Raw genomic sequence first — 20,867 nt, 5'->3', positions numbered from 1 at the left:
GTGCTAAAAAAGAAAATTAATTTCCAAAAATAACAGCGACGTTGAACCTTTGAATATGAAGCTCTTACAATATTTTTGACAAAGAAATTGAAAGTGGTAACGACTAACAGAAGCCTGATGCCAGTAAAAAAGTTTTTTTAAAAATTATATATATGTATGTATGTATATAGATAAAGCAGTCAACGGAGTTGGGGTAACGCAAGCCCGTGTGTGGTCATAAAAGAAAAGAAAATGTGAGATTGAGAGTGAGGGTGAGGGTGAGGGTGAGGGTGAGGGAGAGGGAGACAAATGCTGAGAAAAGCCGTCTATGTACTGTTGTTGCATGTTGTAACGGCTTCAAATAAAAGTTAGGGGTTTGAAGCACTCATATTCTTAGAAAGATGTGTTTGCGTCAGACTTTGCTGGATCAGAAAAAGAAAAACAACTTACAACCATTCTTCATAGCATAAGTGGAGAGTGAAAGAGAGAGAGAGTATTCAAAATGCATGGGAGACAAAAAGGAGACAAAAGCACAAACCAAATAACCCAAGATTGGCCAATATCACTTGCTGACCTAATCTTTGCTTCTTTGTTCTAAAAGGAGTTATCTCTGTCCGAAAGTTTTTGTTATATGTATCATGCATGTCTTGTTATATATATATGGGCGTGAGAGAGAGAGATGGAGAGAGGGGCGTGTCTTTTTTAAGTAAGTAAAAGCGTGTTTGTTTGTGTTCGATCAGGGCATGATCATGCCATAAAAGTGGTCAAAATGGGAGACCAAGAAGCCAAAAGTAAATTTCCAGAACCCCATACTTACTTGTTGACGTAAACGTTTGCATAAAGTCTTCTTTTTTAAAGTAAAAACTGTCATATATGTATGCATAACTCGTAATATATATATATTTATTTATTTATTTGTGAGTGTCTAGGGCATGAAAAATGGTCAAACAAGATGGGAGACCAACCAAGAAAACAGGCACCAATCGAAAAACCCACCTATAATATTTGCCATTACTTGCTGAGCTAACTAATCTTGGCATATGAAGTCTTTTTTCTTAAAAGAGGGAGGAATCTCTGTCCAAAAGTTTTGTGTGTGACAGATATCATGCATGCCTTGTTTAAGAAAGGGATCCAAATAGAGAGATCATAAAGCAGACTAATTCGACTCAGGAAGAAAAGTCAATATATTTCTCACATGTAGAGAGAGAGAGAGAGAGAGCCTTCCCCAACACCATAATCACCATCTTATGTTAATTAATTACTCATGCTTCGAAAGAACTGTTTATCCAAAAACATCATACACAGTACACACAACATGCGTGAGACTGTATATACACATATACACCTACGTGTAAAGAAGTAGGTAGAGAAAAAGAAATACCCCCGACAAGAACAATCGATGAATCGAATCATATCATTTTCTTTTTCTTCGCCTCTTGAAAACATGCCCTGTTCCTTCTCTACTGCTTTCTCCTATCAGTAACCTTCTTTATTATTCACTTCTGCTGACAGATGCCACATCCATCTTTTTAATTCATCAATCGTTCTACTTTTCACAATTTTTCCTTGCTTCTCTCTCTCTCTCTCTCTCTATATATATATATATATTTCACAAACAAGTGAAAAAAAGTTCAGTACTGTTGCGGATAAGAGTAAGACATGCTGCTGCATACATGTACTATTATTAAGCACACATTTAGGCAAGGCCTGCTCTGAGCCATCTTAGAGTGAAAGGTCGTGCCCCCACTTTTGTATTTTTTATTATATATTTTAAATTGAATATGTGTCAACTATCCATGATGTTTAGTAGATATGATGCTTTCTCCATCCTTTTCTCTTACATATATATATATATGCATCTTTTAAGTGATAAATTAAATGGAATCTTGTTTTGATATATCTAATCCCAAGATAAATTCTCCCAAGTCTTAAGCTAACTTGTTCGGAGCTAATTGGATGCATAAATTAGAAATATAAAATTGACTAAAAATTATCCAAAAAGAAAAGGAGAATAAAGAACCGACCAAACCCATAAATAATTTATCTACATTTCCCAAAACTAGATACATTATACATTTCTTGAGAATATTCATCAATCCATTGTCTGTAAATTCTATATATATGTAATGTAAGAATCTATATATGAGAACCCCTATAAAGAACCCCATTCGAGCTAATCACCACCTTTTCCTTTTCCTTTACTATTAGTTCAGATAATAATTTATTTATAAGAAAAGGGTAGTAAATGGACCCAAAAGAAAGGAATTAGAGTCTAAAAAGTGCATGAAGGTCACGTCAAAGCCTAGAGAGAAGGAAGAAGCAGAGGTTTGTGATGGGCACGTTGTTTCTGTATGATCGCGTAGAACCGACAACAAGGACTGAACCAGCCGTCTATTAAGCAATCAACACTCTCCCTCTACTGATAAAGCCTCTGTGCCTTTGTCTCTCTCTGTTTTAATCTTCTAATATTACTATTAAGTGCGTGATTAATCACAAATGATTAAAATCTCTACAACTATTTCTCTCTCTCTCAAGCATGCGACGACTCCAGGAGACTAAAGTGTATTGCTTTTTCTTTAGAATAATATAATCTCCATACTGGTCTCCCTTCACATAAAGTCCCGCCTCTATATATAATCCACGACACCCTTCAACATTTGCTCACTAACTAGCAAGCTCTCACTCTCTCGGGTACCTTAAAATCCACAAATTAAGCAACAATTCATTTCAGTCTCTCCGGACCAGAACCACCCAAAATGCAATATCAAACAGAGTCGTGGACTTCTTATAGCATCCCAACAAGAGCAACAGGCATAGGTAGCGACCCATTTGAGCGAATTGAGAGAATGGCATCAGAGAATGCAGTGGTGATTTTCAGCATCAGCAGTTGCTGTATGTGCCACGCCATTAAGAGGCTATTCTGTGGGATGGGTGTGAACCCAACTGTTTACGAGCTCGATGAGGACCCAAGAGGGAAGGACCTCGAGAAGGCTCTCATGAGGCTTTTGGGTAGCTCCTCTGCTGTCCCTGTGGTTTTCATTGGAGGGAAACTTGTTGGTGCCATGGACAAAGTCATGGCTTCACATATTAATGGCACTCTTGTTCCTCTGCTTAAAGAGGCTGGTGCTCTCTGGCTCTGACATTCCTCCTGTTTTTCTCTGCAAATTTTGAAAAAAGAAAAACAGAGAGTTAATTAAATTGAAACAGAGGAAGAGGAGTGCTGGTTGTTTTGTTGAAGTGCTTCTCCGTGTTGGGAATTACCATTGACACTAATTAATCCCTATATATCTGATGTCTTAGTTTAGTTTGGAACTTCTTCTTTCTTTTTTTCCCTTCTTTTATGTTTTCGTTTGCTTTTGCTTAGTGTTTGCTTGTCGAGAAGCGTAATTGCCCCCTCCTCTGTATAGCAAAGAAAGACAAAACCTATTCCTAACTGAGATAATTGTTCTATTGTCAAACTTGTGTAGTTGTGTTGATATATATATATGTATGTATGTATTTTAATTGTGTAGTATGTGTGGTTCATAAAAAATGGTTAAATGGCTATGAGCCTATGACACAACGACGTCGTCTCATTCCTAGTCTAAGAGAAAACAATGAACTCAAAAAAGATAAGTCATCACAGTGGAGCTCAAAAGGGGCTCAGTTTTTTACGAAGTTCGAACTCCCCTCCCGGCTAGGCATAAGTTGTAACTTGTCCATGAAAAAATCACTGTAAAAGTTTTACAACAATGGAAGAGGTCAACAAAAAGTAGCCGAGTCTTACGCCGGATAAATCGCTGGCACAATATTTTTTTCTTTCTTAGGCAATTAGGTGGCTGGGGGGTCCCGAGTGAACGGTGTCTGATTTGACTTGACCTATGACTTTTTCACGCTTGGGGGTAAAACCGTCAAACGATGTTGTATCCGCCAATCACACCCGATTATTACAGTCGCATCACTTTTTCGGTGGCGTGATGTGGTGGTGGGAGGCTCTCATCATGCCTCACACTGCGCTGCCACGTAGAGTTCTGAGATTACGGGGCAGAGTTATGGGCCACGAGCACTTGTAGATTAGCGTCCAAGCCCATTGTTCCAGCCCAAGTCAATTCCCCTTTCTTTGACGTTTATTGGGCCTAACGTCAACGAGCATAACCCATCTTATTGGCTGATGCGAATTTTAGTTGGGCCCCAACCAAGCCCACATATTTGGAGCCTGAGGTCACCGTAAATTGTAGCATCGGGCTTAAGGACCATTATAATTGGACATATGTTAAAAGTATAGTGGGCTTCCGGCCCATTTTTGTTGGGCATGTGCATCTCTCTCAGTTTTTGGAGTTGGTACTGGAAAAACACACACTGTTTCACAAAGGCCTGGCAGAAACTATTGACCAAAATACTTGGCAATGATGTTAAGAAAGTAAGGAAACATGCATTCACCTGAGTTTCATGAATTATATTAATCCAAGGCCCATCATGGCAGTGACTACCGGGTGTCATCATTGTTGATTGTTCCTTCTTGCCTTCCTAGCAAAATGTCGATTCAAATTGAATTATATATAATTTTAATTAAGGATCATTGAACATATATATATATATATATATATATATATATATATATATATATATATATATATATTGTTCACCCAAGAATAGTTTAGTAAGCCGGGATGTCTTGTATTCCAAGATTTTGTCAAAAGGCACCACACACAAATATTGAAGCCAAGTGGAGGGTGTTTGGTATGGTCTTCATCATGGGAAGAGAAACATAACATGTGTTTGCAAATAGTAAATGTTAGGTGATGATGCTCGAGTGTACTATTATAAATCACTTTTTTATTTTATTTTATAATAATAAATTATATTTATTTTATAGAATTTGAAACTATAATTGTTCGAATAATATTAATACCTAAAACTAACCAAAACACTTGGGCTTGTTTTGATCGAAAACATAAGAGTTAAGTGAATGAGAGAATCGAATGTATAATACTTTTCTCTCATATTTGGATAAATAAAAAATAGAAAAAATGATTTTTTATTTCTCTTGTTTGGATAACAATCATAAAGTAATAGAAATGAAAATTGAATTAGTTTAATTTACTAATTTATCTTTATTTTTATGTTTAAATGTTATGTACAAGGATAAAATAAGTTTTCAACTTATAAATAAACTGATTAAGTATTATCTTCCCTCTAAATGATCTCATTTTGGGAAGAATCATTTTGACAAAAAATTGATGAAATATTTCCCCAATTCTCTTCAAATTCTTTCATTTATTTTTTTCTAACCATCCAATCCAAACAGGATAATAAAACTCCTTTTATTTCTCTTCCCTTCCCACAATCTCTAAATCCAGATACACACTTAGTTAGATAGAAAGTAGAGTTACAAAAATAACATTATTAAAATTGAAATGAGTAAAAAAAAATATTCATAATTTATGAAATAATAAATAAACTTTTATTTCACCTCGATAACCCTAAATTGGGGGTACAAAATATAGATTTAGAGAGCTAAGTAGGATGAAGAAGAGAGAAGTTACTCTTCCCTCCTGAACCCTACTCACTCAATTATTTAAAACATCAATCCAAACATGCCCTTAAACAATCTGAATATGGATCAAAAGGAAAATTATGGTGATCCCAAAATAATCTAAGTCTGATTAACCCGATTAATCTTAAATACAGATTAAAGGAAAAGTGTTGAGGGATAATGTTGTAATTTCGAGGATTGTTATTCGCTATACTCTATAGTGAGCCAATGACCGATAGAGATATATATATTGGTATATCCTAGCAGAGAAGAGGGAATCCAACGAGTTAATTTTCACAGTAAGACCACATCATCCATCGGGGAACGGTGGGGCCCATACTTCAGTCCTCTTCTTTTAGAATCTATTGCCCCAAGGGGTTGTCCATCTCCATCACCACCCAATAAAGTTCCGCCACGTCTAACTCCTTCATACCTGTAAAGAATTTACACGAGCAAAGCGACCAGACAAATACTCTCTCCCTCTCTTGAGCAAAAGCAAAAGCAATAGCCGCAGCTGCCTGTGGCCGGAATCTCACTCGCTTCGTCGGAACCCTAGGAGATACAGCTCTTTGAGCTCGAAAAGTTTCTTTTCTCGTGTGGCTACTTTTCGTTTTTCTTTTTAGATTAGTTTGTGGGATCTGAAACTGATTTACTGGGAAAGAGAGACGGGAGGGAGAGATGTATGTGGTGCCTCCTCCCAAGAGATCCGACCCCGGATCGGTGGGCTCATCCGGTGATTTACGGGTTTTCCAAGTTTGGAAAGGCAGCAATGTAAGTTTTTTTGTTTTTTTTTTCTTTCTAATTTACTATTCGATATTTATTCCCTATGTCGCTTTTCTTTCTTTTCTACTAATTAGTGATTTTATCAACTTTTTTCGGGTATATTTCCTTTTGATGATATTGGAAATATTGTGCTTTATAGATATGATTTTCGAAAAGTTTTGATGTCGTTATCAAAGAATTTTACTTGTTTTGAGTTCCAGTTGCTTTACTAATGTGATTGCTAGAAGCTATACTTGATGAGCTTGAGAGAGTGTTATGAGTCGTATTAACTGGCTCACATCACTGGCCTGAGTATAGGTTCTTGCATGATTTATGTGTGGCACATGGTTATGAAAGATGTAAGGGCGTCACGCCCATGTATATTCATGAGGCGGTGGAATGTGGATTCACGGGATTGGGCCTTATGGGATATAATGATAATTTAAGATTTACAATTTCTTAGTTCTTCGGACGGTTACCCTGGATTTATGGAGGAACGAAATTAAGTTCACTGAATTTACTTTCTTTGTAAGTTGTAATCGTGTGTATTGTTTTGTGACGTTTGAAATTGTCCATAAGTTTTATGGACTGACGTGTAAAATCAGTTCAGATTGTTCAAAGTTACATTTTGGTTAAATTCATTGCAATACAGATTACAGGACCTCATGAATTGCTAAACTTGTAAGACAGAGCATAATTTACTGTTTCCGTGTGAGATTTAGCTATGGCTTTGGCCTTTGGTTTGATTCCAATTACATACAGTTTATATTTGAACTTCCTGGTCCTTTGTGGCGGTTTCTGTCAACCACATGCAAGTATTATCAAGAAACAACCGATTGAGAAACTTTTTTATAAAGGTGGTAAGCCATAGGCATCCATCAACCTTTAATACCTCGATTGAGGAATACACTTTTTTCCACCTCGTTGAAAAATAAAGGAATTAGATTTAGTACAATATTTCTCTTTGGAACTTATTTTTTGTTGTTGATCCTGTGCAGATATTTTTCCTTCAGGGGAGGTTTATATTTGGACCAGATGTAAGGTCACTGTTCCTGACTATTTTTCTAATTGTTGCTCCTGTTGCTGTGTTCTGCGTCTTTGTCGCCAGAAAACTGATGGATGATTTTTCTCATCACTTGGGGATTTCTATAATAGTTGTTGCTGCCTTATTCACAGTTTATGTGAGTATATTTTGCTTAAATTTACAATCCATTTGTGGACGTTTTTTTGTTTGTCCTGGTATATTTCTGTCAACTTTTGATTTATTTTGGGATCTTGCTACTCACAAGATGACCGTACTTTAAAAAAACCAAATATATAGCTCGCAAATATCTTTTTTTTTTTGGTAGGTTTCACCTTCTTAGTGGCTAAAACACTGGTTGGGCAAGTAGGCCATTTGTATATTCTATTTCTAGATAGGAGAATGCCCACTTATGCTGGAGCATGGAAAGCTTGTGACAATATGGGATGGTTTAATAGGTTTAATATTTTGGCTGGTGGTAACACCTTGTGGACATGCGCTGTTCAAGTAGCCTTCTCCAGCATATGAATAGTGCCTAGGAGGAGCCAATCTTTGGCCATGATACTTGGACATAATGTTAGTGATATGAAATGCTGAAAACTTGCAAGGCGGTGGCAAGTTGCTTGAATTTTGTACTTCGAGGGTATTAAGTATGACCAATTGGCCATTGTGTCCTAGAAGAGAGTTTTCTTATATATGCTAATGTATTCAAGGTTTTTTTGCATGTGTGACTTTTCCTAGGGCTACGCTTTCTCGAGATTTGCTTCATTTAATTAGATCTTAATACAATATTGCGAAAGTCTATGCTAAGTTCCATACGTATGGTTTTCAGATTTTGATTCTTCTTCTGTTAACTTCGGGGAGAGATCCTGGTATAATACCACGGAATGCACACCCTCCTGAACCAGAAGGCTTTGATGGGAGCACTGACGTTGGGGCTGGCCAAAGTCCGCAGCTACGTTTGCCTCGCATAAAGGAGGTTGAGGTCAACGGAATTACTGTCAAGATCAAGTACTGTGATACATGCATGCTCTATAGACCTCCTCGATGCTCACACTGCTCAATCTGCAATAACTGTGTAGAACGTTTTGACCATCACTGTCCATGGGTAGGACAATGTATTGGCCTGGTGAGTTTTCGTTTGTTTCGATCATCTTTGCTAGCTGAATCTGTGCAGTATAACTTCTAAGTACTGTTATAGGAAGTCTCAAATACTCTCAAAAAACATTGGTGGTGGACAAGTTACTCTATATTTTCCAGTATGAAATCCTCCTTTAAGCTGAAGGGCATCAATAGCTTGGGCTCCCAACTTGCAATACTGAGGCACTGGTTTGTATCAGGAAAAATCAATTTAAGAGCGACTCAATGCATCCTTTGATGGAATCATGTTTTAATTTTGCAATTCTCTTTTTGTGTTATGCATAACATTCAGTATTGAGTTGGTGTAGTTGATTCGATGGCTCTTGATCATTTTCACCTAAAAGATGACTTACGATTACATAAATTCTGGTGCAGAGAAACTACCGATTTTTCTTCATGTTTGTCTTCTCCACGACTCTTCTCTGTATCTATGTTTTCGCGTTTTGCTGGGTCTACATCAGGAGGATCATGGATTCGGAGAATACTACGATTTGGAAAGCAATGATCAAAACCCCTGCATCTATTGTTCTAATTATTTACACATTTATATCAATGTGGTTTGTTGGTGGTCTTACAGCATTCCATTTATATCTCATCAGTACAAATCAGGTAAAGCCTCAATGTTCCGAGTTTATCATGTTTTAGCAAAGTGTGATGTGCATTTTTCAAGTAAACTTTTGTTGGCAGTTTCAACTTGTGTTTCATGTCTTTTGCTTATGCAGTCAACATATGAGAACTTCAGATATCGATATGACCGGCGTGCCAACCCTTACAACAAAGGAGTTGTTGATAACTTCAGGGAGATATTTTGCTCCAGCGTTCCCCCTTCGAAGAACAATTTCAGGGCAAAGGTGCCTAGAGAACCTTCTTTACCAACTCGTCCAGTGGTTAGTTTTATGAGTCCAAATATCGGGAAGGGCGGTGATGACATTGAAATGGGCAGGAAAACAGTGTGGGGAGATGGGGGTGGTGGGATTGATCTTTCCGAAGGCCAACTTAACAATAATGATCGCTTGAATGTCAAGGATGGTGAATTAAGTGAACTGTCTCCAGATATCAGAACTACAGTGGACGAAGTGGGTGATCGTGTTGGCATACATCCAAGAAGGTCTAGTTGGGGAAGAAAAAGTGGGAGTTGGGAAATGTCCCCAGAAGTTCTTGCTTTGGCGGCTAGAGTGGGAGAGCCAAACCGTGCTGGTGGGAGTAGTGGCAGCAACCTTCCAACTGAAAACCGAAATTCATAGCTTGTATTGTTTGAATCAACCAAACGTACTTAAACAGGATAGGATTTTGATCTGGTGGGTTTGGAGTGGAATCTTTGAGGTTTGAACCACGATGAAAGAAACCCTTCCCAGGGGGTATTACCTGCAAATGGCAATTGCCACATTTCTGCTGCATGATGGTGTTCAAGTGGTTAGCCAGTGGTGTGTTTTATGAGTGAGCTTTCTTCTGCCTTCTAGTTCTGTTTCCCGCCTTTTTTTTTTTATTTTTGATATTTGTCAAATTAGTTAGTGTCTAATTGTATTGCGTTTGTTGAACCAGTTGGTGTATCATAAATTTATCCTTCCAATTCCTACCACTTTCAGAAAGCAGTGTTTTTTTTTGCCAGACCACATTCTTACAAAATGATGGTGATTACTCATCCAAGATTTTGTTGGATCCTCTGTGACTTTTATCTTTCATTGATGATCGAGTTGATTAATAATGGATTGAAAATTTCAACTTTAACTTTTTTATATTTCCAGTTTGCTATATCTCAAAACATTTCCAGTATAATGGAAGTGATGATTTAGGATTGAGTCTACCACAGAGCATATGGATAGGGTTGAGTTGAGGTTTTTGGGCCTTAAAACCCTGTCAGCCCTCCTTGGAGTTAGAGTTCTAAATACTATAAACAAAATTCCGGCCCATCAAATAGGGTAACACTAACACCCCCACAAACTCTGGGCGAGAGCTTGTACAATGGACCCCAAACAACCGGAGCCCAACCCAATCACCAAAGGCACAGTCATTTTTTAAAAAAATAGAAGAGAGAACTAGTTCAACATATAGGAAAAAAAAAAAAAAAGAAAGTCTCGTCGTCCTTCGATGGTCCCTATTCTTTGTCGTTCTCTTTGACGGTTCGTAACTTCATATTCTTTGTCGCCTTCTTTTTTTTAAAAAAAAACTTTGTCGTCCTTTCTTTATTTTGAAGGGAGTAGAATAAATGTGATTTGAATAAAATAATGTAGACCCCTCAAATTATATAGCATAATTGAACGGAAAGGACAAATGGACGACGTCCATACACTGCACAGATGCTGTTTTGTGTACACAAGACAAACCAAAACTGTTTTGGCCATGTTTGGAACCACCTGGGAGCTAAAACTGACACTGTGATCAATAATCAAACGCCAAATTATGACTCTTTTTTACTTCATTTTTTAACCCTCATTCTTTTCGTACCATGCTTATTTTGCTCTGATAAAGAAGAAAATTCTCATAACTTTTGTTCATTCAGGCTAGGCTATCCGAGAAGAAACTATAAACTAATTAAATTTGCACAACAAAAGGTATTGGATTTGGAAAGAAGAGTACTACCGCTGATGGAACAAGATTCCTGCCGTCTCCTTTGTTTCCAAAGCATAAACTTGCGCACATTTTGATTCCCAATATATAGCCAACCACCATTCTTAAAATATGATGGCACAGGAAGAAGATCTGAATCAAAACGTGGAGCTGACCCACCCAATTCCAGCATCACATGACTCCTTCCTCTAAAGTCTAAACAATCCACCTCCACTAACACACTGGCACAGCCACAGGTGACAGGACAGGATTGGATAGCGTTGGTTGTTTGTTTTTCCTATATATAAATATACCCTACACGACTACACCTATGATTTCTTAACATATAAATCTAGATTCTAGACTAGACTAGACAGCTAATTCTGTCGTGGCTACACGTCACCGAAGCTTTCTTTAATTCGCCACTGCCTTATCTTATCCAATTATTGAATTCCACGTGTGCATTGAGTAATTAAAAGATTATTACAATCATGGAGTCATCGTTAGGACAGACGTTAACGGTGACGGAATAGAATTCAAACGAACCTGTGACAATGAAGTCTAAAATTAACAGACGAATATCCGAAAGCATATATGACTTGTAATACTAATACAAGGGAATATTCTCCGCCAAGATCCTGTTCTGTTTCTAGAACTAAAACCCTCTCATGATTCGATAATATAAATACGCCTTTCTTCAACCTCTATTGTAACAATTCATCAAATACCTCCTGTGTCCCACCGTCACTCTCTCTTTTACGTCGTCGTTTTAATGGCTGCTCTTAAGGCCGTTCATGTCTCCGACGTACCCAATCTCGACCAGGTCCCCGAGAATGCTTCCGTAGCTCTCTACTCCACCCGCTTCTCCACAGGTAAGGATAATTAAATCTACACCGTTTATGTTTTACATTGATCGGAATCCTTAGCTATTGACGTCTCTGATTTTTGTTTGTTCTTGGTTGGTGTGGGTTTTACTTTTTAGGGGTGGAGATGAATAAAGTAGCGTACAGGATTCCCAAGTTTTTGGTGATAGGCCACAGAGGGAACGGAATGAACGTGTTACAATCAGGTGATCGAAGAATGACAGCCATTAAAGAGAACTCAATTGTCTCCTTCAACGCCGCCGGGAAGTTCCCCGTCGATTTCGTCGAGTTTGATGTTCAGGTCAGATTTCTTGATCTTTTGTTTTTATTTGAGGTCTTCGTCGATCGGTTTATTAAAAAGTTTTTATGTAAATTTTTTTTGTTTTTCAACTCCTCTATTTATTAGGAATGGAAACCATGTTGATTTGTCGGCAGTTCGTTGTAAGCTCGCCGCGTTTCGCGTGGCGCGTGTCTCAACGGATTTGCTAATGTTTATTGGACACGTTTCATAGCTATTTTTTGAAAATAAAATAGATTATTTATTTTGCATAATTTATTTTTACATATTTATTTTCAATTTATTTGTGGAGATGTGCTTGAATTCGATGATACTGATAATGTTTAATTTGTCTGGGCTCCTCTCTTATTGAATAAATAAGGAAAAAAAAATCATTCAATGTTTGAAACAAAAAGTTGTGGAGCTAAATGAGGCAACAGAAACAGGAAAGTGAACAAAAAACGGTGTCGTTTTGCAGGTGACCAAAGATGGCTGTCCTGTTATTTTCCACGACGACATCATCCTATCTGAAGATAATGTAAGTCACCCATTTTTTCTCTGAATTCCTTTGTAATTGCTAAAATTACCACAAATTTAAGATATGGGTTTACTGAATTAATGTGAAAATTTCAGGGTATTGTGTTTGAGAAGAGGGTGACAGAGCTGACCCTATCAGAGTTCTTATGCTATGGTCCTCAAAGAGAGGAAGGAAAAAAGGGAAACAAACTAATGAGGAAAACAAAAGATGGGAAGATAATGGAGTGGAATGTTGAGACTGATGATTCTCTATGTACACTCCAAGAAGTATTTCAACAAGTTAAGCCTTCTTTGGGCTTCAATATTGAGTTGAAGTTTGATGATCACATTGTCTATGGACAGGACCATCTCTCCAATGTCCTTCAAGCAGTCTTGCAGGTATCAAGAAATTAAAGCACCTTTCTTTATAATCAGGACATGATTGCATAATTACTAAAAGTGTACTAAATTGTTGTTTTTAATTTTTTTTTTCTCTTTTCAGGTGGTGTTTGAGCATGCAAAAGACAGACCAATCATATTCTCCTCCTTTCAACCAGATGCTGTCCTGCTTGTGAGGAAATTACAATGTGTATACCCTGTTTTCTTCTTGACAAATGGAGGAACTGAGCTATACTATGATGTGAGGAGGAACTCGTTGGAGGAGGCCATGAAATTGTGTTTGGAGGGTGGGTTACAGGGCATTGTCTCTGAAGTGAAAGGGGTTTTCAGAAACCCTGGTGCTGTTAACAAGATCAAAGAGGCCAAGCTTTCTCTGCTCACATATGGGAAATTGAAGTAAGCATCTAGTTTCAACAGAGTTTTGGTTTTTAATAATCTTACAAGTTGTGGGTGTTCTTATGTTTTTGTTGTTTTTGTTACAGTAATGTGTGGGAAGCAGTATACATGCAACATCTGATGGGGATTGATGGAGTAATATGTGATCTTGTAAAAGAGATAACAGAGGCAGTGGCCGACATGATACCACAATCATCAAACTTAGGAGAAGGAGAGAGTTTATCCAATAGAGAAGGGAAGACAAGGCCTCAGTTCTCAGACAAGGAGCTTTCATTTCTTTTCAAGCTCATTCCAGAATTGATACAGCTCTAAATTCTAACACAAGGCTTTAATTTGTTTGCTTTTGCATAACTTTACCCATTTTTTATGGGCCTATGTATATAAATTCACACTTTCATTTTTTTTTCCTTTGTTGGGTTTCCAATCTCTTGGGCCTTAGAGAGTGAAGACTAATATACAAAACGAAAATCTAAGTAATGGTAATGGACCTTCCTATCTTTCTTTAGCAGATGTCAATCTCAAGTCTCAACAAATAGTGTAAGTGAGTTGTTGGTTGAACGACAATCACATTACATATAAATGATCACTCACCCATTAAATTGGGGGTTGAAATCTTACCCCTCTTAAATCCCTGTTTAAAAAAAAAAAAATTCTCAACAAATAGTTGGGCTAGTTCCTAGATGGGCATCATCTTGGGCACTTATTGCTCCACGACCTCCCTGCTCATTCTGTTTTTGTGGGTGCTTTTCTCAGTGATGTTAAAGAAAAAGAAGCATAAATAAGTGCGTGTCAATCACGGGCGGGGATCTGATTCAGGAATCAAACCCTATATATTATTATTTCCAATACTACTTTTTGTGTGATAGTATGTGGGTATCTGGTTCATTCTCTCTTTACTCAACATTGATGTTCATCTTTGGGTCACCAGTATGGCAGTGTATATTATTTTTTATCCTTATATAATCGACCTATACATTTTTTGTGTTCTGAAGACAGACAATTAACCATAGTATTTTTTTAATCATTAATAACCTTTTAGTTTCACTTAAATAAAAATCCAAGGATTGTTGTCTTTAGCCTATATAGATTGGCTAACCTCCTTCATATTTAAAAAAAATTGTTGTCTTTCTCATATTGCTTTGCCTTGCCAGTCAATAGTCATAAAAAGAGCCTATCCTTTTCTTTTGGGTCTCTCTCTTTGTTTGCAGAGAGATCATATATTCCATATCTAGCTAGCTACATGGATTCCTTACTCGTCTCCCTTGCTTCATTTTGTGGTTCATGATCCTCTTCAACTTTGGTGCATCAGGCATATATGTAAGACAACACATATATCATATATATACATATACCTGATCAACCAACTTAAATTTGACATCTCATATAGATATATACACACACAATATATATAGTCATATAGAGAGAGAGAGATGGAGAGACCACCAACACCAAGCAGGTTAGTGATTAATGGAGGCCTAGGGGTGATGAGGAGCTTGTTGTTCATTACTTGAAGAGGAAGGTGTTTGGTCTCCCATTACCTGCTTCTGTGATTCCCGCGCAACCTTGATGTTTTCCATACTCATCCTTGATGTTTTCCTCCTCAACCTTCTTTACCATGTTTTAGTGAAGAAGGTTCAAAAGACAATATTGACAATTAAAATTAACCCAGAAAATTAATTAATTAACATATCTTAGAGCATGCATGTGATTCCAATTATCAAGTAAGGCACTTACTAAAGCAGGAGACTCCAATATAAAGCCCATAGCAACTAAATTGAAGCCCAACTGAGAAGTCCAGCTTGTTAACTACAAACCCATGTTAACAAGCCCATCTGACCTTAGTTATTTATATTGTGTATATATTCAAACTATCTCTAACGGCTATGTCTTAACAAGCCCATCTGACATTAGTTATTTATATATTGTGTATATATTCAAACTATCTCTAACGGGTATGTCTCTGTCATGTCAGGTCTGTGTACCTGCTCTCTGCTCTTCTAGCCGTTAGTGTTTCCAGTTTATATTGAGCTCTGTAATCCTTAGATTGTTAATGAAAACAAACTCATCCTATCTCTATATGGTATCGAAGCCCTTGGAAGACTCCGCCGAGTTCATTCCTGGTTCCGACATGGCTACACCACCAACCACTCAGTCACTCACAACCACCATTTCCATTCCTCAAACCAACTCTAATGTTACCGTTCATGCAATTAATCCCATCAACTTGAAATTGACTGCTTCTAACTTTACTTCATGGCGTTTGCAAATATCTTCCTTGTTACGTGCCTACAAGCTGCTGGGTTATGTCGATGGTACACATCCTTGTCCCAAATCCTCTGATGCTTCCTTTTCCAGCACCTCTTCTGACCTATTAGTTGAAACCTGGAAGAGCCAAGATGATTTCATTTTGCATGCCATTGTTGCATCAATAGATGGTGCTGTTCTTCCCTTCATCGGTGAAGTTAAAACCAGTGCTGCTGCCTGGTCTAGAGTGCATCAACTCTATGCAAACAACTCACGATCCCGAGTGATCCAACTCAAGTCTCAGCTTTCTCGTTGTCAGAAAGGCGGCAAGACTATATTTGATTACTTAACTGAAGTTAAATGTCTTGCTGATGAATTAGCCCTTATAGATCATCCTATCTCCTCGGATGATCTCACACTCTATATACTTGATGGTCTTGGGCAAGAATACACAGGAATTGTAGGTTCTATTCGAACCCGTGAAAAAGCTTTCAGTTATGAGGAACTAAAAGATGTGCTTATGGCACAAGAGGGCTTTATTAGCCGTCTTAACACAACTCAAGATTTATCCCTTGCTTCCGCAAATTTTCATCAAAGACAACCAGGTTCTCATGCTCAATCTTCACATGGCAGAGGATACTCAAATCACTGGAATCCTAACTCTCAACAGTCTCATTGGTCTGGATCACGTTCCTCCGGTAGAGGTGGCAGGGGCCGTGGTCGTGGCCGTGGACCACCACGTGTGGTTTGTCAACTCTGTGAGAAACCAGGGCATGCTGCCAATACTTGCAGAAAATTCCAAGTTTATTCCAACAATAACAGCAACTACTCTACCAACTTCAACAACTCTGCCCAAGTACATAATCCTACTGCTCATTTTGCTTCTGTTCCTCATTCTGTATCCTCTCGGCAGTCTTGGCTCCTTGATTCAGGGGCCAGCCACAATATGACTTCTGACTTCAACAATCTCCAACTTCACAATGAATATGATGGTTCTGATGAGGTGAAGCTGGGAGATGGTACAGGTTTGCATATTTCTCACCTTGGTCACACAAAACTGCACACACATACTCGTCCTATTGCAGTTAATGATGTTTTGTGTGTTCCATCCCTTCAAAGGAACTTGCTTTCTGTTCATGAACTGACAAAACATAACAATATCTCCATTGAATTTTTTCCTTTGCATTGTGTTATTAAGGATCAGCCATCTGGACAGATCATGGCTCAAGGTCGATGCAGTAAAGGCCTCTATCATTTTGAACCCAAGCACATCTCCTGTTTTGTCACTACAGCTACTGCTCCTGGATTAAGAACTACTCTTGATGGTTGGCACTGTCGCCTAGGCCATCCTTCTACTTCCTTATTTGAGAAAGTTTTTAAATCTGCACCACTTCCTTGTACTCAATCACGTGCTATCTTGCCTCTGCACTGTACTTCTTGCAAACTTAATAAATCTCATAAATTACCCTTTGGAACTTCTACTGTTGTTAGTAATGCACCATTGCATATTATCTATAGCGATGTCTGGGGTCCTGCACCAGCCCTCTCTCTTGATGGTTTTCGGTATTATGTGGTGTTTGTTGACCACTACACACGTTATACATGGTTGTTTCCACTTCACCAAAAATCTGAGGTCTTTTCTACGTTTATACAATTCAAGAAATTAGTTGAGAAACAATTCCAACTTCCTATTCGCACCTTCTATTCTGATAATGGTGGGGAGTTTCTTACACTTCGTTCCTATTTTCTACAAGAGGGTATTAGTTGGTTACAATCACCACCGCACACCCCCCAACATGTTAGCTTGGCTGAACGCAAGCATAGACACATTACTGAAACAGCCCGCACCTTACTTTCCGCTGCGAACCTTCCTCCTACATTCTGGAGTTATGCGTTTCAGACTGCAACTTACCTTATCAATAGGCTGCCAATTCAACCCCATAATTCTCAGACTCCTTTTGAACTTCTATTTCATCAACCAGTTAATTATCTCAAGTTACGTGTGTTTGGTTGTCAGTGTTTCCCTTGGCTTCGTCCTTATACTCATAACAAACTTGAACCACGATCAAAATCTTGCATTTTTGTCGGTTACTCTACATCACAAAGTTCCTATAAGTGTTTGGATCCCCTCACAAATCGTCTCTATCTTTCTCGACATGTTGAATTTAATGAATCTCATTTCCCTCCCTATCCTCCCGCTTCGGTCTCTTTTCCCATGTCTGGTTCTTCTTTTTCTCCCCATACATCACATTCTCCAGCTTCACTGGTTGTCTTCTCAGCAACTCCTCCGCCACCTCCCTCCACTATTCCTTCTGCTTCTTCTTGTCCTTTTCCTTCTTCAATGTCTCCTTCGTCAAATCCCTGCCCTGTTCCTCCAACTATCTCTCATGTGTCTCTTCCACCTCTCTCTCCTTCATCTACATCCAATGTCTTGTCTACTCCTCCTCCTACCAGACAACATTCTATGACAACGCGCTCAATGAACAATGTTTTTAAACCAAAGAAATTGCATCTTACTACCCTTCATCCTTTACCACCTCTTGTTGAACCTACTTCCGTTTCTGCCGCACTTGCTGATCCTCTCTGGTTCAAAGCTATGATGCAAGAATATCAAGCACTTCTTAAACATCGCACTTGGGTCTTAGTGCCCCCTGTTGTTGGTTCTCGACCCATCGGATCCAAGTGGGTATTCCGTGTGAAATACAAGCCTGATGGTACAGTTGATCGCTATAAGGCACGCCTTGTTGCCCAAGGATTTGCTCAAAGACCTGGCCTTGATTACTCAAACACTTTTAGCCCCGTTGTTCGTCCCACCACAATTCGTCTTGTTCTCACCTTGGCAGTGTCTTCTGGCTGGGATTTAAAACATCTTGATGTGAACAACGCCTTCTTAAATGGCCATCTTCAAGAAATTGTCTATATGAAACAACCTCGTGGTTTTGAAGATCCCTCTAATCCTCATCATATTTGCAAATTACAGAAGTCAATCTATGGATTAAAACAGGCCCCACGGGCTTGGTATTTAGCTCTAAAGAGCAGTCTTATTCATCTTGGTTTTATAAACTCATTGGCCGACCCTTCTCTTTTTATTCTTCAGGAAAACTCACATATTATGTATGTATTAGTTTACGTGGATGATTTGATACTAACTAGTTCCAGTCCTTATCTATTAAGCAGGGTTACAACATCTCTAGCCAGTCAATTTTCCTTGAAGGATCTTGGTAACCTATCTTATTTTCTGGGTGTAGAGGTTTGCTCCACAGCTACTGGTCTCTTTTTATCCCAGCAAAAATATCTTAGAGATATTTTGGATTGTACCAATATGTCAGGAGCAAAGGCAGTGCATACTCCATTACCTACTCATTTCTCTGTTGGTCTCACCGATGGAACTCCTTTAGCTGATCCAACCCCTTATCGGCAGGTAATTGGAAGTTTGCAATATCTAAATCTAACACGTCCGGATATTTCTTTTGCAGTTAATCGCCTTGCACAGTTTATGAGCACACCTACAGATAAACATTGGTCTTTGCTCAAACGGTTGCTTCGCTATCTTAAGGGTACCTACAATTTCGGTATAACTATATCGAAAACATCCAATCTTGACCTTCAGGCGTATTCCGACTCTACTATATCGAAAACATCTAATCTTGATCTTCAGGCGTATTCCGACTCTGACTGGGCTGGGCATCCAGATGATAGTTCCTCTACCTCAGCCTATCTCATATTTTTTGGCTCTACTCCGATCTCCTGGAAATCGCAGAAGCAGCGTGCTATAGCTCGATCTTCGACTGAGGCTGAATATCGCGCTTTGGCTGCTACAGCTGCTGAACTTGTATGGATCAAACATCTTCTTCATGACCTTCGCCGTCCAATCACCCGCAAGCCCACTATCTACTGTGATAATCAAGGGGCCACTGCTCTAAGTCTCAATCCAGTTCATCATACCCGCATGAAACATATTGCTGTGGATCTCCATTTTGTTCGATCTCTTGTCAACAATGGTACACTCATGGTTCATAAAGTCTCCACCACCGATCAACTAGCTGATCTCCTCACCAAATCTCTGGCTCGTCCTCGTTTTGTTCCTCTTCGAAGCAAGATTGGCGTCTCCTCTGGAGCCTGCATCTTGAGGGAGAGTAAAGCAGGAGACTCCAATATAAAGCCCATAGCAACTAAATTGAAGCCCAACTGAGAAGTCCAGCTTGTTAACTACAAACCCATGTTAACAAGCCCATCTGACCTTAGTTATTTATATTGTGTATATATTCAAACTATCTCTAACGGCTATGTCTTAACAAGCCCATCTGACATTAGTTATTTATATATTGTGTATATATTCAAACTATCTCTAACGGGTATGTCTCTGTCATGTCAGGTCTGTGTACCTGCTCTCTGCTCTTCTAGCCGTTAGTGTTTCCAGTTTATATTGAGCTCTGTAATCCTTAGATTGTTAATGAAAACAAACTCATCCTATCTCTATACTTACTACGCTTTTCAAGTTCAAATTCTCACTCCAGACTTAACTTCCCATCAATGTGTTATTGCTTTACACCTCAAGTAATATTGCCTACTTTTTTGACCAGACAAAGTCTATATTCAAACGACTATGTAGACATGCGTCTTCGTCTTCCACTTCCACTTCCACTTCGTTTCCAGTCCCCCATAACCCTTCAAGAATATACTTATCTAATTCTGAGACATAATCTTCTGTTAATTAACAGAGTTAAATCACCTGTAATATTCCTTCGACCGAGGTTTTATAGTCTCTACACTGATGTTAGATGAAAGAAATATAATTCAGTTTTTCCTCCTCGTCTCAACAAACACAAGGTCAAAATGGGAACAGAGGGATGGGATGGGATGACCCACCCAACCCACCACCATTTGGTCAAAGTCAAATTTCCTCGTCATCAATATCTTACTTTTGACCCTATCATTTGCACCAAATGCCAACCGAAATGCCACGTAAATATCTAATCGCCTTCATTCATTCTTGATCCAACGGTTCTAATCGCGAGTGACCTTACAGTTCTAAGCGGGGTGCGCGGGTGATGATGATATATTATTCAAAGGTAAGTAGTCTTCCGTGCCCCTCTATCAATGTAGTAACTAACTATAACAGAATTACCTTCACAGACGAAGACGTGTCGGATTTTAAGTGGGTGTCTGTTAAATGTTACGAGTGAGTTTAGACTTACCTCAGTTATC

General features: G+C 38.5%; 3 protein-coding genes across 3 annotated transcripts; all 3 read left to right on the top strand.

Moving 5' to 3' along the window:
- Positions 1-2,657: 2,657 nt before the first annotated feature.
- LOC119997764 (glutaredoxin-C1-like) lies at positions 2,658-3,431 on the top strand. Its single transcript, XM_038844951.1, has one exon. It carries the CDS (start codon positions 2,736-2,738, stop codon positions 3,117-3,119), a length of 384 nt encoding a protein of 127 aa, XP_038700879.1. The 5' UTR covers positions 2,658-2,735; the 3' UTR covers positions 3,120-3,431.
- A 2,367-nt stretch (positions 3,432-5,798) lies between these two features.
- LOC119997695 (probable protein S-acyltransferase 7) lies at positions 5,799-10,076 on the top strand. Its single transcript, XM_038844866.1, has 5 exons — positions 5,799-6,265; positions 7,255-7,437; positions 8,110-8,406; positions 8,793-9,026; positions 9,140-10,076. Exons 1-5 carry the CDS (start codon positions 6,173-6,175, stop codon positions 9,659-9,661), a joined length of 1,329 nt encoding a protein of 442 aa, XP_038700794.1. The 5' UTR covers positions 5,799-6,172; the 3' UTR covers positions 9,662-10,076.
- A 1,597-nt stretch (positions 10,077-11,673) lies between these two features.
- Positions 11,674-13,898, top strand: LOC119996152 (glycerophosphodiester phosphodiesterase GDPD1, chloroplastic-like). Its single transcript, XM_038842686.1, has 6 exons — positions 11,674-11,836; positions 11,947-12,128; positions 12,583-12,642; positions 12,738-13,019; positions 13,123-13,415; positions 13,502-13,898. The coding sequence occupies exons 1-6, from the start codon at positions 11,737-11,739 to the stop codon at positions 13,725-13,727; spliced, it is 1,143 nt and encodes a 380-aa protein (XP_038698614.1). The 5' UTR covers positions 11,674-11,736; the 3' UTR covers positions 13,728-13,898.
- Positions 13,899-20,867: the final 6,969 nt, after the last annotated feature.

This window comes from Tripterygium wilfordii, chromosome 4 (assembly GCF_013401445.1).
Source record: "Tripterygium wilfordii isolate XIE 37 chromosome 4, ASM1340144v1, whole genome shotgun sequence".
Classification (NCBI taxonomy): Eukaryota; Viridiplantae; Streptophyta; class Magnoliopsida; order Celastrales; family Celastraceae; genus Tripterygium; species Tripterygium wilfordii.
The sequence above is the reverse complement of the archived record's forward strand: the minus strand, read 5'-3'. Positions and strand labels throughout refer to the sequence as shown.